This window comes from Mustela nigripes, chromosome 4 (assembly GCF_022355385.1).
Source record: "Mustela nigripes isolate SB6536 chromosome 4, MUSNIG.SB6536, whole genome shotgun sequence".
In the NCBI taxonomy this organism is placed as follows: Eukaryota; Metazoa; Chordata; class Mammalia; order Carnivora; family Mustelidae; genus Mustela; species Mustela nigripes.
In genome coordinates, this window is record NC_081560.1 from 157,565,983 (window position 1) to 157,587,159 (window position 21,177).

The window sequence follows — 21,177 nt, forward strand, 5'->3', positions numbered from 1 at the left end:
AAGAGTTTAAGTAAATATACCACAAACCCAAGGGCTGAGGCCATCAATCAAGGAGCCCTGTAACTTAGCCCCTACTTATCTTCCTGATTTAATTCCCCCTGCTCCTTTTCATACATTTGTGCTTCATCTAACCAACTTAAATGTTCTCCACTCATTCTACACAGTTTCTCATTTCTGTGTTTATACTTTTGCCTTTCTCTGCAATGTCCATTTCCCACAATTCCATAGCTCCACCTCTCCCCTGGCTAATCTCCAAACCCTTTTCAACTTTCAAGGCCTAGTTCCAATGACACATCATCCAAGAAGCTTTCTTTCTCACTCCAGGTAGGTATAAACACTCCAAAGCACTTAATCTTTATCTTCATGGTGTTTGTTATTTTTCCTAATTTGACGAATGTTTGAAAAACTTTTATGTTCCAGGCTCTATAGGTTCATATATTTATATATTTGTTTTATCTACCCATTATACTTTAACTTTCTGAACACAGGATTTTGTCCAATTCATAGTAACCAGCTCTAATGTCTTATCCATAGTTGGCACTCAAACATGGTCTAAAGGAAGGAAGGCACATTACCTTGAAAAGATGGCTGAATGTGGGCTGGAGATAGCTATAATAGTAGGTGTGAGTCACTATAGATGGTGTAGTGATCAGAGAAGGCTTCAGGAAATAGATGTCATTTGAGAGGCATCTTAAAATAACTGTAGCAATTAGAAATTGAGACAGGAACAGAAATATTTCAGTCAACTGGAATATAGGGTTCAGAAGGAAAGCAGAAAAAAGAAAGGTTGAAAAAAACTTTAAGTCACACTGGGAAGGTGTTAGTCCCAGGCAAAAGGATCTGGACTGTCTGTGTGTCTAAAGAGGAGGGCCTAAAAGTGTTAGCTCATATATTAACAGGAGTAGGAAAGACCAGAATTATAGAGAGATTGGACAGAATTAAAAATTAAAGAACTAAACCAGCCTCCAACGGGTTTCCAGCTTCCTTTGCACTCAACATTTTTTTTTCAATTTTTCTCAAATTTTGAGTGGATGATCATGTTACCTGAGCAATAACCAAAATTCAGTTTTAAATATACAGTTGACCCATGAACAACACAGGTTTGAAATGTGCAAGTCCACTTAAATGCATACTTTTTTTGATAAAGGCAGTATGGTACACTTTTCCTCTTCCTTATGATTTTTTAAAAAAGATTTTTATTTATCTATTTGAGAGAGAGAGAAAGAGAGAAATGAGAGAGAGAGCGCGCGCGAGCATGAGAAGGGGGAGGGGCAGAGGGAGAAGCAGACTCCCTGTGGAGCCAGGAGCCCAATGCAGGACTCGAGCCCAGAACTCCAGGATCATGACCTGAGCCGAAGGCAGTCACTTAACTAACTGAGACACCCAGGTGCCCTTTATGATTTTCTTAGTAACATTCTCTTTTCTCTAGTTTACTTAATTGTAAGAATAAGGTATAAGAGTATATATAACATACAATATGTTTAATCAAGTATATATGTTATTGTTAAGGCTTGTGGCAATAGTAAATATCGGTGGTCAAGTTCCTGGGAAGTCAAAAGTTATATGTGGATTTTTGAACTACATGGGGGTCAGTACCCCTAATACTCCCACCCCACCCCATTGTCCAAGGGTCAACTGTATAGCAAAATCAATCTGTCATATCTCAGGATATTTATAAATTAATGACTATGCTATAAATTGTAAGGAGGGGGAAGCAGGAAACTTCTAGGATACTCCTTCCAAAGTGCCTACTATGCCACATCTCTGGCCAAAGTGTTTTAGAAGGTAAGAACCATAAACATCTCCTTCCACACCCTGTCTTCAAGGTTACTGTTTTTCAGTCCTTATCTCTGTTAGTCTCTGGCATGTTTCCTGATCTATCAATTTGCTATTTTGAAACTTCAGGTTTAGCCTTTTTATATGTTCAAAAAGTGGAGTCACTCTGACAAGAGAAACCACTGTCACAGTGTCTGTCTGCTTCACTGGAAGTCTGGGCAAGAACATAGCTATCCTTTGGGATGCCTAGAATATCTGAGCAATGGAACTTCTCTTGCTGGAGGAGGGGAAAAAAATCACACAGCTAGGAGCTCTGCAGTAACTCCTGCTCTTAACAATTTGTTTACCCTTCTTTGGGACTGAGAAGTCAATCAAACAAGCTATCAAAACAGTGTCTTCTGCCATCTTTCAGGATCAGACCTATACATTGGGTAGGCTGAGTGCTCATAAATGAAAGGTAATCACTGACCAAAAGTATCTTCCTAATACTATCTGAAACCCACTGATTAGGGATTTGAGTTAAAAAACAAACATAATCTTAGAGAGGTGAGAGGGGACCTTGCTATCAGGCTCTGTATTAGGAAAACAATCTGATTAACCTAATCCACAAAAAGGGAATGTGGGTTTGACTGGGGGGAAGGGATAAGGGAGAAGGTCAAAGGATAGAAAATCTGTGAGATCATTCTGGAACACTGTATGTTTCCAAAGAGAAATCCAGGGAGGACCAGCGAGAACTAAACAACAGAACGAGGGCACTAGGATCCTGAGAGGTAGCCAAGCTAAGAAGAAGAAAAATCAAGAAAGAACCATAGCTCAGAAGACTTGGTGAACGAGTTCCAAAGGCTGACTTTACATTGAGTTATTGCCAAGGTCCTCATTTACTCCCAGTAGTTTAACCCAGCTCTCACTTTCTGTGGGAGCATCCAAAATGAGGTGGAATGTACCGAAACTTGGGTGGGGAAGTGTGGCCAAATGAGTTTGGGAATGATAGATATGAACTGAAGCCAAGAAAGAGAAGGTTTCAAAAATGGAGCCAAAAGAGCTGGAACCCAAAATGGGATCCAGTTCATTAGAATTACAGGTATTGGGGGACTTTCCTGTTTCCCATCCTACGTTATATTTAAATTGTTTTTGCTGGAAATTTTGAGTATGCCTGGGTTAAAGAAATACGTGATCAGCAGCCACCATTCAAAATTCACCAAGCTCCAATAAAACCTCTTCACTTGAGTTCAGAAAATGAAAACTGCAATAAGGCAGAAATTTGTAGAAACACAGTGAAAGTTAGTTGCCCATAAACATTTCCAAAACAGATAATTACACTAATTATTTTCAAAAGTCCTTCAAGCCCAGGGTAATACACGTATTTGGAGGGAAAACAATCAACATACCACAGCCATCTGCAACTGCCACTGCTCATTCCCTTCCCACCAGTCCTGGTGAAGCCTTGCCCTGACAAGGCATAATACCCTCCTTCTCCCACAGAGCCAGGAACATGACCCTTCCAAGGTTCACAAGCCCATCTGCTCATCTCCATTCTCCTCTCCTCAATTCAACAGCTGCTTCTTCTTCTTTTTTTAAAATTAACATATAATGTATTATTTGCTTCAGGGGTACAGGTCTGTGAATCATCAGTCTTACACAACTCACAGCACTTACCATAGCACACACCCTCCCAATGTCCATAACCCAGCCACCCTATCCTCCCCCACCCCACCCCACACCGGCAACCCTCAGTTTGTTTCCTGAGATTTAGAGTCTCTTATGGTTTTTCTCCCTCCCTGGTCCCATCTTGTTTCATTTATTCCCTCCCTTTTCACCACCCCCCCCCCCCCCCGCCCTGCCTCTCAAATTCCTAGTATCAGAGAGATCATATAATTGTCTTTCTCTGATAATTCAACAGCTTCTTAATCTACTTTGGGCGTAACTATCTCTATGCATACCTCTACCCCTCTGCCTTTTTTATGTATAAGTATATTTCAAATCCTCTCCTACAGTAACAGAGACTCTCCGGAGGTTGACCATTTACTTTTCAGACATCTGACCCCACCAGATTGGGATTAGTCTCTCTAATCACATGCTATTCCAAAGAGATTTAGAGAAGTTACCTCAGCGTTCTCATTATTTACTCAGATGAAGCACTGCATACTAGCATACTCCCATCCTAGCCACAAAGCACAGATACTCCATATGGTTTAAATTCAGACTAAAGTTGACAAAGGTTCCTTACTCTTTTTCCTGACCTTATCCATGTTGGTTAACTGCTATAAAAATTTGGTAATGACTCCAGAATTTGAAAAATATAGGGGCATGGTCACACTTGCTTAAATCCTGCTTTTTCTGCATCGATTATTCTATGACTCAATATCCCCATTCTTTAGTGACTCCTTCTGCTTTCCATGCTGCAGTCTCCCCCTTATAGGTGGACAAGTCCCAGCCATTCTTTCGCAACCAACTGTAAACCCTGTTCTAGAGGTCACCATTCCTTCCAGCAGACCTTACCATGTACATAAACTCTAAACTTGCTCTCCTAACTAAAGCACTATTTGGCACTAGTAGCATCATCCAATTATACTTGTACAAGTCCCAAATACTTTCACATTCATTTTTCTCTTACCTGAGCTGTTCAACATCCCAGAGAGACATCATATTCCTGCCATTTTATAGATAATGAAACCAAGATTCTACAAGTATTAGGTGACTTATTCTGAGCCAAGCAGATAATTTAAATGAGCTGGAGTCAAGATTTCTACTTCTGACCCCAACTCTTTCCCCATGCACATTTCTGAGAATAAATCTAACTGCTAAGCAAGCCACACATGGCTGGTATCAGTCTGACAGGATGTGCTGCAGGCCCTGTGAGAGATACCTGCTTTGGTCCCTTAGTCTGTATCACTATTTTTAACCCTATTTCCCACTCCTAGCACCGGTTCTTGATGCACAAATTCATTCCCTCCCAATTTCCCTCCATCCTACTTCTACCATGTTAACCAATTACTTTTTTTGTTGTTATTCTGAATATAGTCTTGCCCTTCTCCACTGATAACCCCTCTGTCAGGAGAAAGGAAGCAGTCTTCTTCTCTTACCCTATGACTTACTCATACTCCTTGGTTCAGAAACTACAAACTCTGTATACACATACATTTATTTATGGTTTTGGGTCCATGTTCTCTGCCCTTGCCTTCTCCTGCCCTGTTCGAAGCTATCCATTTGAGAGTGTAAGCTCCTGGCCCAGAAGGCTCTAGCTAGTCCATTGTGGGTACCATCTAGCACAATGCCTTGCATTCACGGGATCATAAACGCTGCCGATTACGATCTTTCTTAAAAAAATAATAATAAATTATTCCTGTCCTTGATCTGAAATAATGACAGAAACCAGTTGCCAAAACCACTAAGAGCATTGTTTACTTCAATTCAGAGTTACTGAATAGGAATTAGCTTAAAAGAGCTGTAAAGTGAAAGACAAGGACATATTTGTTTACACGCAGTCCCAAAGGGATAAAACGAAATACTGAGTAATTTGTTATTAGTTTCCCATCCACAAGAGTCCAGCTCTACTGCATAGCAAGGTCACCCTGGGTAAGAGGATCCTAGTTACCAGCATTCCCATTACAGAGAGGATGTGATCAGTTATTCCAAATGCATACGTGCTCTCGCAAAGCATCCGCTGGCTGCGTATCGCTTACCGGTTTATCCTTGATGGTGGGGCTGGACACGCACAGGTACAGCTTCCCGTCTTCTTCCAGGCAGGCATCTATCAAGGCTTGCACTGAGCTCTCCTCCTGGAACAGCAGAAAGGCATAGCCTTGGGAGAACAAAAACAAAAGGATAGAGAGAGAAATCAGTATGTTAAATTCAAAGTACCAAATAAAAATTCACCCGCTATTTCACTTTGGCAAGTTCTTACTAAAATCCAAAAACTTGAAATGGGACACAAGGAAGTAATAGTCACTGAGACTTTTGTATGCTAAGCATTGGGTTGGGTACTCGTAGACATTATCTTGCTTAATTCTCATAAGTACTCAGGGGAGCAAGTTCAGAGCTCCTCTATGGAATTTCCATGAAATACAAACATACCTCATTTTATTGTCCTTCACGTTATTATGCTTTGCAGATACAGCATTTTTTTTTTTTTTAAACAAATTGAAAGCCTGTGGCAACCCTACATCAGGTAAATCTTTTGGAACCATTTTTTTTTTTAAAGATTTTGTTTATTCACTTGACAGGCAGAGATTACAAGTAGGCAGAGAGGCAGGCAGAGAGAGAGAGGAGGAAGCAGGCTCCCCACTGAGCAGAGAGCCCGATGTGGGGCTTGACCCTGGGATCATGACCTGAGCCGAAGGCAGAGGCTTTAACCCACTGAGCCACCCAGGCGCCCCTAGAACCATTTTTCCAACAGCATTTTCTTACTGTGTGTCACTCTGTCACATTTTGGCAATTCTCACAGTATTTCAAACTTTTTCATCATGATTATTATATTAGTCATGGTGATCTGTGAACAGGGCTTTTTGAGATTACTATTGTGATTGTCCTGGGGAGCCATGAACCAGGCCCACATAAGAAAGTGAACTTCATAGATACTGTGTGTGTTCTGACTGTTCCAGTGACCAGCTATTCCACTGTCTCTCTCCCTCTCCATGGCCTCCCTATTTCCTGAGACATACCATATTGAAAATAGGCCAATTAATAACCCGACAATGGCCTCTAACTCTTCAAGGAAGAGTCACGTTTCTCACTTGAAATCAACAGCTAGAAATGATCAAGCATAGTGCAGAAGACATGCTGAAAGCTGAGAGAGGCTGAAGGCAAGGCCTCTTGAGCCAGTTACTCAAGTTGCAAATGTAAAGGAAAAGTTCTTGAAGGAAATTAAAAGTGCTACTCCAGTGAACACATGAGTGATAAGAAAGCAAAACAGCTTATGGCTGATATGAAAAAAGTTCTAGTGGTCTAGATAGATCAAACCAGCCACAAAATTCCCTTCAACCAAAGCCTAACCCAGAGCAAGGCCTTGACTCTCTGCAATTCTATGAAGGAATGAAGAGAGGTGAGGAAGCTGAAGAAGAAAAGTGGGAGGCTAGCAGAAGCTGATTCATGAAATTTAAAGAAAGAAGCCATCTCTGTGACATAAAAGTGCAAAGTAAAGCAGCAAGTGCTGATATAAAAGCTGTAGCAGGATATCCAGAAGATCTTCTTAAGGTAATTAATGAAGGTGCTTGCATAAACAGCAGCTTTTTCAATGTAGATGAAACAGCTTTCTATTGGAAGAAGATGCCATCTAGGACTTTAACAGCTAAAGAGGAGAGGAGAAGTCAATGCCACCTTCAAAGCTTCTAAGGGCAGGTTCACTCTCTTATTAGGCATTAATACAGCTGGTGACTTTATGTTGAAGCCAATGCTCACTGACCATTCTGAAAATCCATAGTCCTTAAGAATTATGATAGATTTACTTTGTGTACTATAAATGGAACAATAAAGCCTAGATGATAGCACATCTGTTTACAAGATAGTTTATTGATGATTTTAGGTCCACTATTGACCTACTGCTCAGGAAAATAGATTCCTTTCAAAATATTATTGCTCATTACAATGTACTAGGTCACCCAAAAGCACAGATGGAGATGTACAATGAAATGAATGTTGTTTTCATGGCTGCTAACACAATGTCCATTCTGCAGCCCATGGATCAAGGAGCCATTTCAACCTTCAGGTTTTACTATTATTTTTTAAAGTTTATTTACTTATTTTAGTAGAGATCTCACACCCCAAGATCAAGAGTCACAGGTACCTCTAACTGAAACAACTAGGCGCCCCAGTCTTATTTAAGAAATACATTTCATAAGACAATAGCTACCAGAGATTCCTCTGATGGATCTGGGCAAAGTAAACTGGAAACCTTTTGAAAAAGATCTACCATTCTAGATGTCATTAAGAACAATCATGATCATGGGAAAAGGTCAAAATATCACCATGACAGAGTTTGGAAGAAGTTGATTCCAACTTAAGGATGACTTTGAGGGGGTCAAGACTTAAGTGCAGATGTGGTAGAAATAGCAAGGGAACTAGAATAAGTATATTTTAAATGAAGATGTAACTGAATAGCTGCAATCTCAGCCAGTTTTAATGACAAAACTTTAACAGATGAGGCATTGTTTCTCACAGATGAGCAAAGAAATGGTTTCTTGAGAGGCAATCTATTTCCAATGAAGATGCTATGAAGACTGTTGAAATAACAAAAGATTTAGAATATTACATAAACTTGGCTGATAAAGCAGAGGCAGAGTTTGAAAGGATTGACCCCAATTTTGAAAGAAGTTCTACTGTGGGTAAAATGCTATCAAACAGCATCATATGGTATAAAGAAATCATTTGTGAAAGAAGTCAATCAATGTGGCAAAGTTAATTGTTGTCTTACTTTAAGAAATTACCACATCCATCCCAAGCTTTAGCAATCCCCACCCTGATCTGTCAGCAGCCATGAACACTGAGACAAGATTCTCCACCAACAAAAAGATTACAACTCACCAAAAGCTCAGATAATGGTTAGTGCATTTTAGCAATAAAATAATTTTTAATTAATGTACAGTTTTTTAGATATAATGCAATTGCACACTTAATAGACTACAATACAGTATAAACATAACTTTTTTTAAAAAGATTTTATTTATTTATTTAACAGAGAGAGAGAGATATCACAAGTAGGCAGAGCGGCAGGCAGAGACATAGGGGGAAGCAGGCTCCCTGTTGAGCAGAGAGCCCGATGCGGGGCTCGATCCCTGGACCCTAAGATCATGACCTGAGTTGAAGGCAGAGTCTTAACCCACTGAGCCACCCAGGTGCCCCAGTAAACATAACTTTTATATGCACTGGGAAACTAAAAAATTGGTTTGATTCACTTTATTGAAATATTTGCTTTATTTGGGTGGTATAGAATTGAACCCACAATATCTCCATGGCATGCCTATAAATCTGGTCATCATGAGAGCAGGCAGATTCATCATTGGCCTGAGCCACAACCACCCGCCAAAAAACCAGCATCATCTGTCCCCCAAACTCTATTAAGCTTTAGGCTTGACACATGCTACAACTTGGATGCACCTTGAAAATATTACGCTAAGTGAAAGAAGCCAGGCACAAATATGCCAAGAACAGGCAAATCTATAGAGACAAAAAATAGATTATGTTACTTCTGATAATGATGCTTGCTTTCTCCAAGGATACTCTCCTAACTCATGGAAGAGTATACAACTGATAAACATGGATACTAGCTGTAGAATTTCCAGAGAGACAGCAGCTTTGCTCACTTTGATTCAGTAAGATTTACTGAGCAACTGTTACAAGTGGGACACACTCTATGGATTATGAGAAAATGGAGATGGAGGCGAGTACTTCCTACTAAATAGACATTTAAAGAATTGACTATTTGCTACAAAGCTGAATCAGATACATGGAGACAAAGTGCCTTAGAAGCACAGAGAAGCAAGGACTTTGACTTGAGAGAATGTCAAGTCAACAGATATTCAAGGGACTAATTCTGGCTTCTGCTGCCATACCAGGATTCATGTATGGCAGCTGGGCAAAGGCCCATCATAAGCTAGTCTAAGTTTCACTACTCAACTATTCAACTCCTCTGCAACCCCTCTAGCTTTGCTCAGTCTCTCAGCTGTCACCTCCATTCCCAGTCCTACTACTGACCTCAAAAAAACCACCAATAAATATGGTTCTATCCTGGTATGCTGCATGCCAGAAATGTGTAAATGGTGGAGAATAAGAGCCTCCATATTCAGAGGATTCTCACACATCAAACAAAGACGTTAATCAACTGGCCTAGAAGCAATGCTCTTGGGAGTCCTGGGCAGCACATAATGACAGGAGCAGTAGATAATGAATAATGGGTACTTTTAAAAAATCCTTTTTCTCAATTCCTTGTCTACTACACACAGCACCCAAGCAAATATAGAAGAAGAAGGTTAAACCTACCATCTAAACAAACACAGTAGGAAAAAGATCAACCACTACCTGACACACCAAGAGTGGCCAATCCAAAAGGCAGAAGTCAATGCACAGGGACAACACCAAGCCCACAGAAGTGGGTATGTAGACACAACAGGGGGGTTGCCTACATGGGCGGGGGGTGCCCAGAGCTGTTTTCTGGGCTCTGTTCCTAGGCTCGATGGGTCAAAAGATTCAGCAGGTGGCTAGGCAAGAAAAATAAAACCTAACAGCAAAACTAGAAAAAATATCATTTTTTCATATCTTCATTTTACTGGAAATAGTATCAAACAATCACCAAGCCCCAAGGAATCTATTAAAAATTCAGTGTTTTCATTTAATGTGAGAACATTAATTCCACTTGCCAAAGTGAATATTAGAGATGAGTGAGTTAAAACATGTAAATCATAAAGAGGGGGTCTCAGCATGTCCTCTCAAACCTCCTGCCTCACCCTGTTAAACCCTGGTACAGATGGCCCACAAAGGTCCTAAAGGCACACTGAATATCTTGTTCTTGAAGAGGATCCCATCTGTGTACATTATGCACAGATCCATCAAAAAAGCCTGGGATGGGAAGTCTGGGTTGCTCAGTTGGTTGAGCATCCGACTCAATCTAGTCTTGTGTCTTGATCTCAGGGTCATGAGTTCAGGTCCCGGGCTGAGCTCCATGCTGGCCATGGAGCCTACTTAAAAAACAAACAAAAAAACAAACAAACAAAACTGCCTGGGAATGAGGCATGCTCACTGAGCTGGTGATATCTCTAGCTCCTTGCCACCAGAAGGCCACCAGACTGACTACATTTTTCCGGCACATTGTTGCCTACCCTCTGATACCTTCCACGTCAATTCCTGCACTGAGCTCAACCTATGCATCAGAAGAGGAGAGTATCTCCCCACAGGAGCTGAGTAGCTACCACAAAGACATGTAGATCTTCAATCGGGCCTCTCTCACAGCCATAAATGTTAACATGAGCAGTATACAGAGTAAAAACAATGGGGAGTCAGAAGTAAAAGCTTGCTACCAATACTATTATCAAGAAAAATATCCATAAACAACAACTTCTCCTTTTAAGGAATGGCCCATAATACCTTACCAATTCCTTCAGGATAACTCTTTTACAACAAATAATCTTTTATAATAAATCATTTCTACTCCCTGATCAGCAAGCTGCCACTCTCAGTAATGACAATATTCTCCTAGCATTACAGATAAGGGGTGTGTGACTCCACGTCAACAATTTCCTTCAAACCTACTTCACACCTCAGGCCTTCCAACCAAAACAAAATTCACCAGAAACACCCAAAATCATTATAAATGGAACAACTTTGTTGTATCTTCACCTACTAAAAACACCTTCTGACGCCTCAAGATCAACCAAACCCAAAGGAAGAATCTTTCAAATATATTTCCCTTTTGATCTTCAGAAATTTAAGGTCAAATTAAAGTATAAAAAGAGTCCTTCTAGAATAACAAGGTCAATGTGAGATGAAAATTTAAATTAATTATTTACTAAAAGGCAAATTCCACATGGTACTTTTGAAAAGAGTTCTGGACTAGGAGTCAGAAGGTCTAGATGTGGATCCAAGTTCTAACATTTAGTTATGTCTAACATCTAGCTATGTGTAACAATAGCTAACATTTTCTGAGCATCTATTTACTGTGTCCCAGGCACCATTCTAAGTGCTTCCATTCACACCCTGTAAAGTAGGCACTATGTTTAGTTGTTTCACAGTTAAAGAAATCACATAGAGTGATCAGGCAACTTACTCAAGGTAACCCAACAAGTGGTGGAACCATGAATTTGAATATTAACTTAAAGTTTCTGAGTCTTGTCTCTTTTCTCTGTGAAATGAAAAAAGAATTTGTCTTGATTAACTTACAGAGGGGTGGGTTATAAAATAACACATGTAAAGGTGCTTTGTAAACTAAATATTATGCAAGTGTCAATTTTTCTTTCTGCATTTTCAGTTATTTGTGTGATATGTCAAATGGAGTTTTACATACAGTCTCACAAAAATTGGAGTTCGAATTAAGGATATGTATTTTCTATGTGCATTTTCAAGTGTTTGGTGAATAAAGAGCAGTAATCTAGATACTAAAGGTAAACCTTAAATTTATTTAAATAATAGACTGAATACTATGGTAAACAAATAATAAAGTGACTGAATTTTTTTTTCATATATATCTAGCCATCTCCACCAGGAAAGAGAATGATCAGATGTGATATTATTTGATGATTCTAATACATTCTTTAAATAAATGCCTATTATTGAGGTACCTGGGTGGCTCAGTCAGCTGAACATCCGACTCTTGATTTTAGCTCAGGTTATGATCTCAGGGTGGTGGTATTGAGCCCTGTGCTGGACTCCACACTTAGTGGGAAGTCTTCTTGGGACTCTACCCTTCCCCCCTACTCTTGCATGGGCTTTCTCTCTCTCAAATAAATAAATTTATCTTCCAAAAAAAAAAAAAAATAGAAGCCTATCATACTTACAAATAGAGCTCCTCAAACTGTCACTATGAGGGCAGGTTCTTCTGTTAGTATCAAAGGCATATAAAAAAGCTTGACCAAAAAATTATCAGCTCATTCTGTTCTCCCTTGCCCTCTGAGCCACTAAGAGACAACAGGATCATAAAACTCAGGTTTCACAAATGGTGACTTTGTTTCCCACATACCTAAGGAGTCTGAGAGGGTTTCAGAGATGTGGTGAGCTATGGGAGGCCCTCAGCTCAGAACCAATCTGTGGGTGGAACTATGAGCTCTGGGGGAAGCTACAGGAACTCTAACACTATCACCATCACGACTCTGGGTTGGGCAGAATGGATGGCAGGAAACTGTTTGCTTTCCCACTGGTGCCACATAGGTTGGGGGGTGGGGGAAGGACTTTTAGACAAGCCTGGGCTGACCACACTTCTCTGGGGTAAAGAGGAACATGAAGTTGTGGGGTTGGGGGGACTTAATTGGGATAATTCCATTTTATTTGGCCAGGTTTTTACAGGGTAAATTTAATTAAAAAATTTTTTCCTCTTTATACCTGAGAACACATTAAATATAACAACCTCCAAAATGTTCTTGGCTACCTGTCACAAACAATGCTTCCTGAGCTCTTAAATACATAATTTTTCATGTTAGATTTTTTTTATACTTGATCCCTAGTACAAGTAACCATCACCACCAACTTCACCACCACAAGCACAAGTTACAAAGTGCTTACAGTGTGCCAGGCACTTTGCTAATAATAAATACTTTACATCTGCAATCTCTTTTCGTCCTCACAGTAATTCTATGAGGCAAATACAGTTGTTATTCCCATTTTACAGATGAGGAAACTGAAACTCCAGGGTTAAGGGACACCTCAGACTAAAACCCAGGTCTGCTTACAGAGCCCTCATTCTTCATCCATTCACTTATACTGTCTTGCCTAAAAATGATGAGACAAGAATATCATTATCATTAGCAAATGAGGACTGGCTTGTTTATTATTTATGGTTACTTTTGTGACTGTGATCATTTCACAGTGTTTTAAGTAGCAGAAAGTGGTCACCTATGCTTTAGTACTACAATTTAAGGTCTATGTAGATATATTTGCTCTAAAGTCCACAGACATATATTAAGAAGAACTGAAATGATGAATTTCAAAATCATCAGGAGAAGTTTAGATTTAGTTTTATTAGTCAATCAAAATGTTATATTTAGTAAAGATGCTTACTGTCTTTCAATATATGTCTAAGTTATGTATTTATTTTTTAAAGATTGTATTTATTTGTTACTTGAGAGAGAAAGTAAGAGGAGGGAAAGAGAGGAAATCTGAAACAGACATAAGGCTCAATCCCACTGAGCTTAAACCAAGAATCGGATACTCAACCAACTGAGCCACCTAGGCACCCCATAAGTTATCTATTTAGAAAAAGGCACTTGAGGGAGCGAAGAAGCAGGTATCTCACTAAATTAAATAAGATTTTAATAAAATGAATATCATCATCACAGTAATAATTGATTGAAGCAAGAGTCATCAATGAATTCTAAAACCATTGGGTGAATTTGGGAAGGGGATATAAGATATTTAATATACTCTTAATAAAGTATCACTTCATAGATTAGTCAGTATTTAAAAAGGGAGAAAGAGGCATTTTTAAAATGGAGAAATCTGGCAGACAGCAGTTTAACCAAATGATCACACTTAACATCACCAACCATGGGGTAAATTGACTTAATGTGCCTCCTGTACTATGTCCTTCTCAGTGCAACAGATCATCTGCATACTATTCCTGCTAACAGTGTTTTACCTGAATCTCATTATGAGGAAACAATCAGATAATTCCAAATTAAGTGATATTCTATAAAACCTCTGAAATACACCTATCAAATGATACAAAAGATAAAAAGCCTAGGAAACTGTCTAAATTAAAGGACAGTATAGAGATATGATAACTAAGTGTAAGACTCTATTGTGCTGGGGACACCTGGGTGACTCAGTGGGTTAAGCCTCTGCCTTTGGCTTGGGTCATGATCCCAGGGTCCTGGGATCAAGCCCCACACTGGGCTCTCTGCTCAGCGGGGGGGGCCTGCTTCACCCTTTCTCTCTCTGCCTGCTTCTCTACTTACGATCGCTCTTTCTCTCTCTCTGTCAAATAAATAAATAAAATCTAAAAAAAAAAAAAAAAAAGACTATATTGGGATGTTAAGGCTACCTGTTTAGATCTTGAAGTAAAACAAACAAACAAATAGGGGCACCTGGGTGGCTCAGTGGGTTAAAGTCTCTGCCTTCGGCTCAGGTCATGATCCCAGAGTCCTGGGATCGAGCCCCGCATCGGGCTCTCTGCTCAGCAGGGAGCCTGCTTCCCTCTCTCTCTCTGCCTGCCTCTCTGCCTACTTGTGATCTCTGTCTGTCAAATAAATAAAATATTAAAAAAAAAACAGCTCTAAAGGATATTACTAGAACAATCTGGATATTTCTTGTTCATAGGAGACATCCAGAAGCACTTAGGAGTGAAGAGTCCTTACTTCTACAACTTACTTGCAAATGATAATCACACACTCACACACATACACACACACACACACACACACACACAGGAAAAAGAAAAGAGAATGTGGCAAAATGCTGACAACTGGTGAATCTAGAAAAAGGTTATACAGGTGTTTGTTGCATTTATTCTGATAGATTTTTTGTAGGTTTGAATTGTTTCAATTTTTGTTTAAATCCCAGTCAACATGTAGTGTAATATAGGTTTCAGGAGTAGAATTGAGTGATTCATCACTTACATATAACACTTAGTGCTCATCAAACAAGTGTGCTCCTTACTGCCCATCAGCCTTTAAGCCCATCCCTCCATCCTCCTCCCCTCCATCAACCCTCAGTTTTTTCTCTACTGTTTAAGTGTCTTTTATGGTTTGCGTCCCTCTTTTTTTTTTTTTCCTTCCCATATGTTTGCCTGTTATGTTTGTTATATTCCTCATACGAGTAAAGTCACATGGCATTTGCCTTTGTCTGATTGACTTATTTTGTCTAGCATAATGTACTCTAGCTTCACCCATATTATCACAAATGTCAAGAGTTCGTTCTTTTTTATGGCTGAGTAACATTCCATTGGTACATCTGCCACATCTTTATCCATTCATCAGTCGATGGACATTTGGGCTCTTCCCATAGTTTGGCTATTGTAGATAATGCTACTATAAACACATGAAAAGGTGCATGTACCCTTTCAAATTTGTATTTTTTAATCCTTTGGGTGAATACCTAACAGTGCAACTACTGGGTCATAGGGTAGTTCTCTTTTTAACTTTTTGAGGAACCTCCATACTGTTTCCCAGAGTGGCCTTATCAGCTTGCATTCCCATCAATAGTGTAAGAGGGCTCCCCTTTCTCTGCATCCTCACTAACATCTGTTGTTTCCGGTGTTGTTAATTTTAGCCATTCTGACAGGTGTGAGGTAGTATTTCATCATGATTTTGATATGTATTTCTATAGATTTTAAATATTTGAAAATAAAAATTTGTTGGGAAAAAAACCACAAGGTCTTTCTGGGGAAGAGAGTAATATATTCTCCCCTTCTCTCAAGGACTGTTTGGTATTTTTCAAAAAAGCTTTATTTATTTATTTGACAGAGAGAGACACAGTGAGAGAGGGAACACAAGCAGGGGGAGTGGGAGAGAGAGAAGCAGTTCTCTCTCAGCACTCACTGAGCAGCGAGCCTGATGTGAGGCTTGATCCCAGGACTCTGGGATCATAATCTGAGCCAAAGGCAGATGCTTAATGACAAAGCCACCCAGGGCCCCCATTTAGTATTTTTCTTTTCTTTCTTTCTTTCTTTTTTTTTTTTTTTAAGATTTATTTATTTATTTGAGTATTTTTCAAAGACCCAATAGTTCTTAAAATTAACTAATGCTCTTAGTGATTTAGATGTTTCAAGTATCAACTACAATGGGAAAGCAATTCCGGCTTGTAGGGCTATGCCCCAAACCACTGCTACATGCATAGACCAGTAGCTGGCCAAGGCATAGCCAGTTTCTGATTAAGTCTGATTTTCCCCAGAAGGAAAAATCCAGGGTCTGGACACAGAGAGAGAGAGAGAGAAAGAGAGGGAGACAGAGAGACAGAGAGACAGAGAGAGAGCACGCTCTCCTTGCACAGAATCCAGCCTCCCTGATTTCCTGTGACCTTCCTAGACAGAACTGAAGGGCACCTCCCCAGCCAGAGCTGCCTGAGTTCAAACACTTTTTGGCACAGAGGCTGTTCCAAACATTCTCACTAACCTTGGCTCTTGTGTCAGAGGACTTACCTGGTTTGCCTCAGGAGTCTTTGTCTTTGGGTTCAATTCAATAGAACCAAAAATATTTATGAGGGACAGGGCATGAAGCTAAGCAATGAAGCTACAAAGATGAAGCAGCTAAGTCCCAGAAAAATCCAACCTATAAATAAATGACTAAGGGACACGATGAAAAGTGTTGTGTTGGGGGTGTGTCCTACAGAACACTGGTGAATGACAAAGAGCAAAGGTGTCCAAACATCTGCAAAAGCCATAGAACAAAGGCCATATATGAGCAGGGCAATAATTAGTCTTCCAGGAAGAAAGAGGATTCCAAGTTCAGGAAAGAGGGCAGGCCCAAGCACAGAAGGTCAGTCAAAGGTTTGGCTCACTTGGAAAAGAGACTAGAGTTCATTAGTTAGAGTATAGGATTGGGGGCAGTGGATGGGAAGAGCTGAAGCACCTCATCAATTTCCTGCCTCCTGCCTGGAGAACACCGTAGTTCTCTGAACTGGATTCCCAATTCATTCCCTATTTATTCATGAAAATAAGTGATTTCCAAAATTTACTGAACACTTACTATGTGCTCTAGGCACTACATAAGAATACTAACATAAGCCTTTGTTCTTAAGGAATTGGTAAGCTAGTACAAGAAAGTAATGAAGAGTAAGTACATATAGAACCGTAATCTAGGAAGAACACATTAAGTATCCCAATTTTTTTTTTTAAGTATTTGTAGAAACTGGACTTCACAGAAAGAAGACAGATCTTTCAGTGAAGAAGACATGGATAGAGAAATCAGGAAGTCTATCTGTAGGTGATAGCAGATCTTAACGGCATGACTGAGTGAAAAAAAAAAAAAAAAATGGAGGCCATTCCAAGTGAAGGAATTAGCCTAAGATAATATGTAGAAATGGCTCTGCAGATACTGTCCAAATCCACGGATTCCTGAACGTTTCCTGTGGGTTCAGAACTAAACATATTTCTTTGACTATATTCACTACATAGGGCTGAGGCTCAAACATTTTGGGCTAGCCTGTTTTGTGTTTTTTTTTTACTGCACTAGTAACTGTTTCTTTGTGGACTTCTGGCTTGGCAGGCGGGGGTGGAGGAAGGTAGGAATGGACAAGAAAACAAGTCTGATGGGTAGAACCACCTCAGAGCTGAAAACTGGCAATCTACTTCCTGTGTTCTTAGTAAAGTCCTGTAATCCAGGGCAGTGACCTGGGGCATTTGGGCTTAAAACTTGCTCTGTTTATGTAACCTCACATTTCCTACATAAAGAGGTCCTTGTGAAATCAGCCAGTCTGTCAGTTCTAGTCACAGTCAGTTCTAACAAGCACCTGACCATGAAAACTGAGCTCAGACTGAGGGTGTGGGAGGAAACTGGTCAAACTAGTTGGGCAGTTTTATTATTACTGAGCATTACATTTTCATTGGGGGGGGGGCACTAATATTACTTAACACCTATTAAGCCTAAGTACTGTGTTGGTATGAATGTGCCCTATTTCCCATAATCCATTTAATAACCCAATGAGTAGTATTAACATAGATGAGTAAACTGATGTTCAGAGATTAAATGACTTGCTCAGTGTCACACACTAACTACTGCCCAACTCTGAGTCCACAAACACCCAGCTCTTGCCCTACTGGTTGTTATCTCCCTCATTCAGCATCACACAACTTTTAACCTAACAGACACTTCCATGCAGATGAAGCTTTGGTCCAAACTGCTTGTACAGTGCTTGAACTTTGACAATCTAGTTTCTCCTCCTTCCTGCACTTTAATACTCCTCTGATGAATTCCTGATGCTGCTGCCACAGGTTTTCTCTGTGCCACCATTTCTCCTTCACAAGATGAAAGCCTTGACTAAAGCTATCCATCCTATTTTGAAAGACAACCCAAGTCTTTGTTCTCGGCTTTCAAAATTGTTCACCAGATCCTTTCATTTTCCCATTCCAAACCTTTTCAACTGATACATCCTCTCTTGGTCTCACTTGTTCATCCAATTCCTGTCAGCAAGTCCTGTCCCAATCTACACCCTCTGTGAAAACACTCACCCTGCCTCAGCCTGTCAAATTTGCACCTTCCATTTCAGTTCCTGAGAGCTACTCTCTTCCAAAGAACATTCTCATCAGGGGTGGTTTTGATTTCTCTACACTATACAAGCATCTCCCCCACTCCCAGCACTTCGGTCTGGACATAGCATCAGGTATTGCTCTGACAGAGTACTGGGTATCTCCATTATGTATGTGGCTGCTCAGGCCCTGTCCTGTTGCCGGCACCTTCCTCTGCCTACTCCTTTCTATACAGTCCCTCAAACAACACGTGCTCTGAAATCAAAGACTCGCTCTTACAGTTCAACTTCAATACAATGCAGAAGAGGTAGGTGTTTAATAAAACAGTTTAAACCGAGGGTGTGCTAAGCTTCTGAAAGCAATAATAAGTCAAAACAGGACAAAACAAAACGAAAAGACCACTCCTGCTAGCCTGAAGTACAGTTTCCATGTTTTTATAAGAAAATCCTTCTGAGAAAGAAAACTTCAATCAATTAAAATACAGAATTCACTAAAAGGCATGAGTATTATAAACCAGGATCTGCTTTAAAAAAAAAAAAAAGGCAAAGTACTACTCAAAAGCTTATAAACTGCAAAAGGTTAGGTACAGGCTAAAACCCTTGAGTTTCCCAACTTGGATCAGTTTATGTAACTCAGAAAGTAGAAAAGCTTGGAATCTGGGCCTAAAACAACAGACTTATTTCCATTCAAGTTATACTACAAGGGAAAAAAATGTGAAATGTGAAAACTTTCCTTTCCAGAGCCAGATTTAGATAAGCTGAAGGAAAAAGAAACAGATGCCACGAATCCAGCCGATGCAGCTTCACAATGACCTATTTTTGTCCATTTAGAGTCCTCTTTCCTGTTCTTCAAACAGGATCTCTGTAGTTGGCTGCCTCAAAGTGAATCTGAAAGCCATGTGGCCTGGCTTGTGCCAGGTTCACAAACTACGCTGGTATTATATACCCTTCCACAATGACATGACCTTGGTCTCAAGGACCAGCAGCCAAGCTAGCCCGTCCAGCGCAGAAGAAATATATGATCACCCAAACAAACAGCCACTGAGAAGTACACCCTTCACCCAAGGTGGATGGGAATCATCAGATCGAAAGGCATGAGTTATTCTTGCATAAATCTGCATGCCTGTTACTGTTCCTGCTCACCCGGCAATGCACCTGAAACCTGTCCTCCCTCTCCACCCCCGGACGGCCAGAACTGAAACCGGCTGCTCAAGTGGGCTGAGATGACCTCCTCCGCTCCACTGCCAGCATCACCAACTTCTGAATAAGGTTTCAGAGCCATGTGGTCAATCTCCTGTCCAACATCTGCAGCTGGCTGCTCTCCTTACCTCTGTCCCACAAGTCCCTGCCAACAGCAGTAGTGCAGCTGTACGGACTATCCAGGAGATGCCAGTTCTTTTCTTTTCCCTGGCCCCCGCCCCACCACAAGAGCTCAGACCACTTCCAGTATCGAGAGCAGATGCTTGTATAGAATGAGGGGAAGGCGGCTCAGGGTGGGCAGAGATTTTTCTGTAGCTCTAGTGATAGCAACTTTGGACACAGGCTAGTCTTCCAAGGAGGTCATGATAAACACACTTATCCTCATAAAAGTTTGTCATGCCCACCTTATCCTCCTAGTAATCACATTCACAGTCCCACATTCAAGGAAGCAGAACTAATAAGCTGTTTCTTTACCAAGCAGCCAAAAATTCTCCAACCACTGTCTTTAGGATGGCCCTATGTCACAGCTAGGTAGGTATTAAAAAATGAACTGGGCCAATCAATTCCCTCTTTCTGGAATTTAATAAATATGAAATATGAAAATAGTTTTCCCACTGGAAGCACAGTCAGAGACGAGCACACGGGCAGAGAAGAGCTGAGTCACGATAATGGTGGAATATTACGATGAAAAATTCACAGTTCCCACTGTTTGGATCCCTGCAGCCTGCCACTCCCTAGCATGATACCTCCATGATATCTGCTTCTACCACAGCTCCTACTTTTGGGGCTTTCCTTGTCACTTTTTACCACATCCCCAACTTGAGGTAGTACAAGAGAATGTCTGAACCTTGTAGTCAAAGAACTCAATTACAAAGCAGTGCACTCATGTCCAGAAATGATGGTATGGCATCACCCAAGAGCTATATGGGATGTAATCCCATGCTCATAGCTACAGCTAAAGGGCATCTCAGACCCACAGCCTCATCCTAAACCAGATCTTGGAAATACCTCCGTTATGTCAGTGTGACTAACAGAACAGAAGAATTTAGGAAAAGCCAAGGACCACTTCTGTTTTTAAGCTGTGAAAGTGTCCCATGGGTCACACAACTGAAGTTGTTAATTTTTATATAAAATCCAGTCTTGTAAATAACAACATAATATATCAGATTTTAGAGTTTAAACCAATATTCCTTTCCCACAAATGATACACATTAGTCAAACAAATAAAAATCACTTCCTTTATAATTAATTCACCAGATAAAATAGCACAAACTCTTGGTCAGTCAGGTCTAAGCCTGTCTGATAAAAACTATATGATCTTAGGAAAAGACAATTCACCTCTTCAAATCTCAGTTTAAAATAAAGATTATATTAAAATGAGAT

General features: G+C 40.2%; 1 protein-coding gene across 10 annotated transcripts in view; it reads right to left on the bottom strand.

Annotated features, from left to right (window-relative positions):
- Nucleotides 1-21,177, bottom strand: part of CPEB3 (cytoplasmic polyadenylation element binding protein 3) — a 193,726-nt gene that overhangs the window by 43,438 nt on the left and 129,111 nt on the right. For all 10 annotated transcript variants that reach the window (XM_059398131.1, XM_059398138.1, XM_059398137.1 and 7 more), the window contains one exon: nucleotides 5,460-5,578. In XM_059398131.1, coding sequence (XP_059254114.1) covers nucleotides 5,460-5,578 — 119 coding nt within the window. The remainder of the gene's footprint in view (nucleotides 1-5,459; nucleotides 5,579-21,177) is intronic.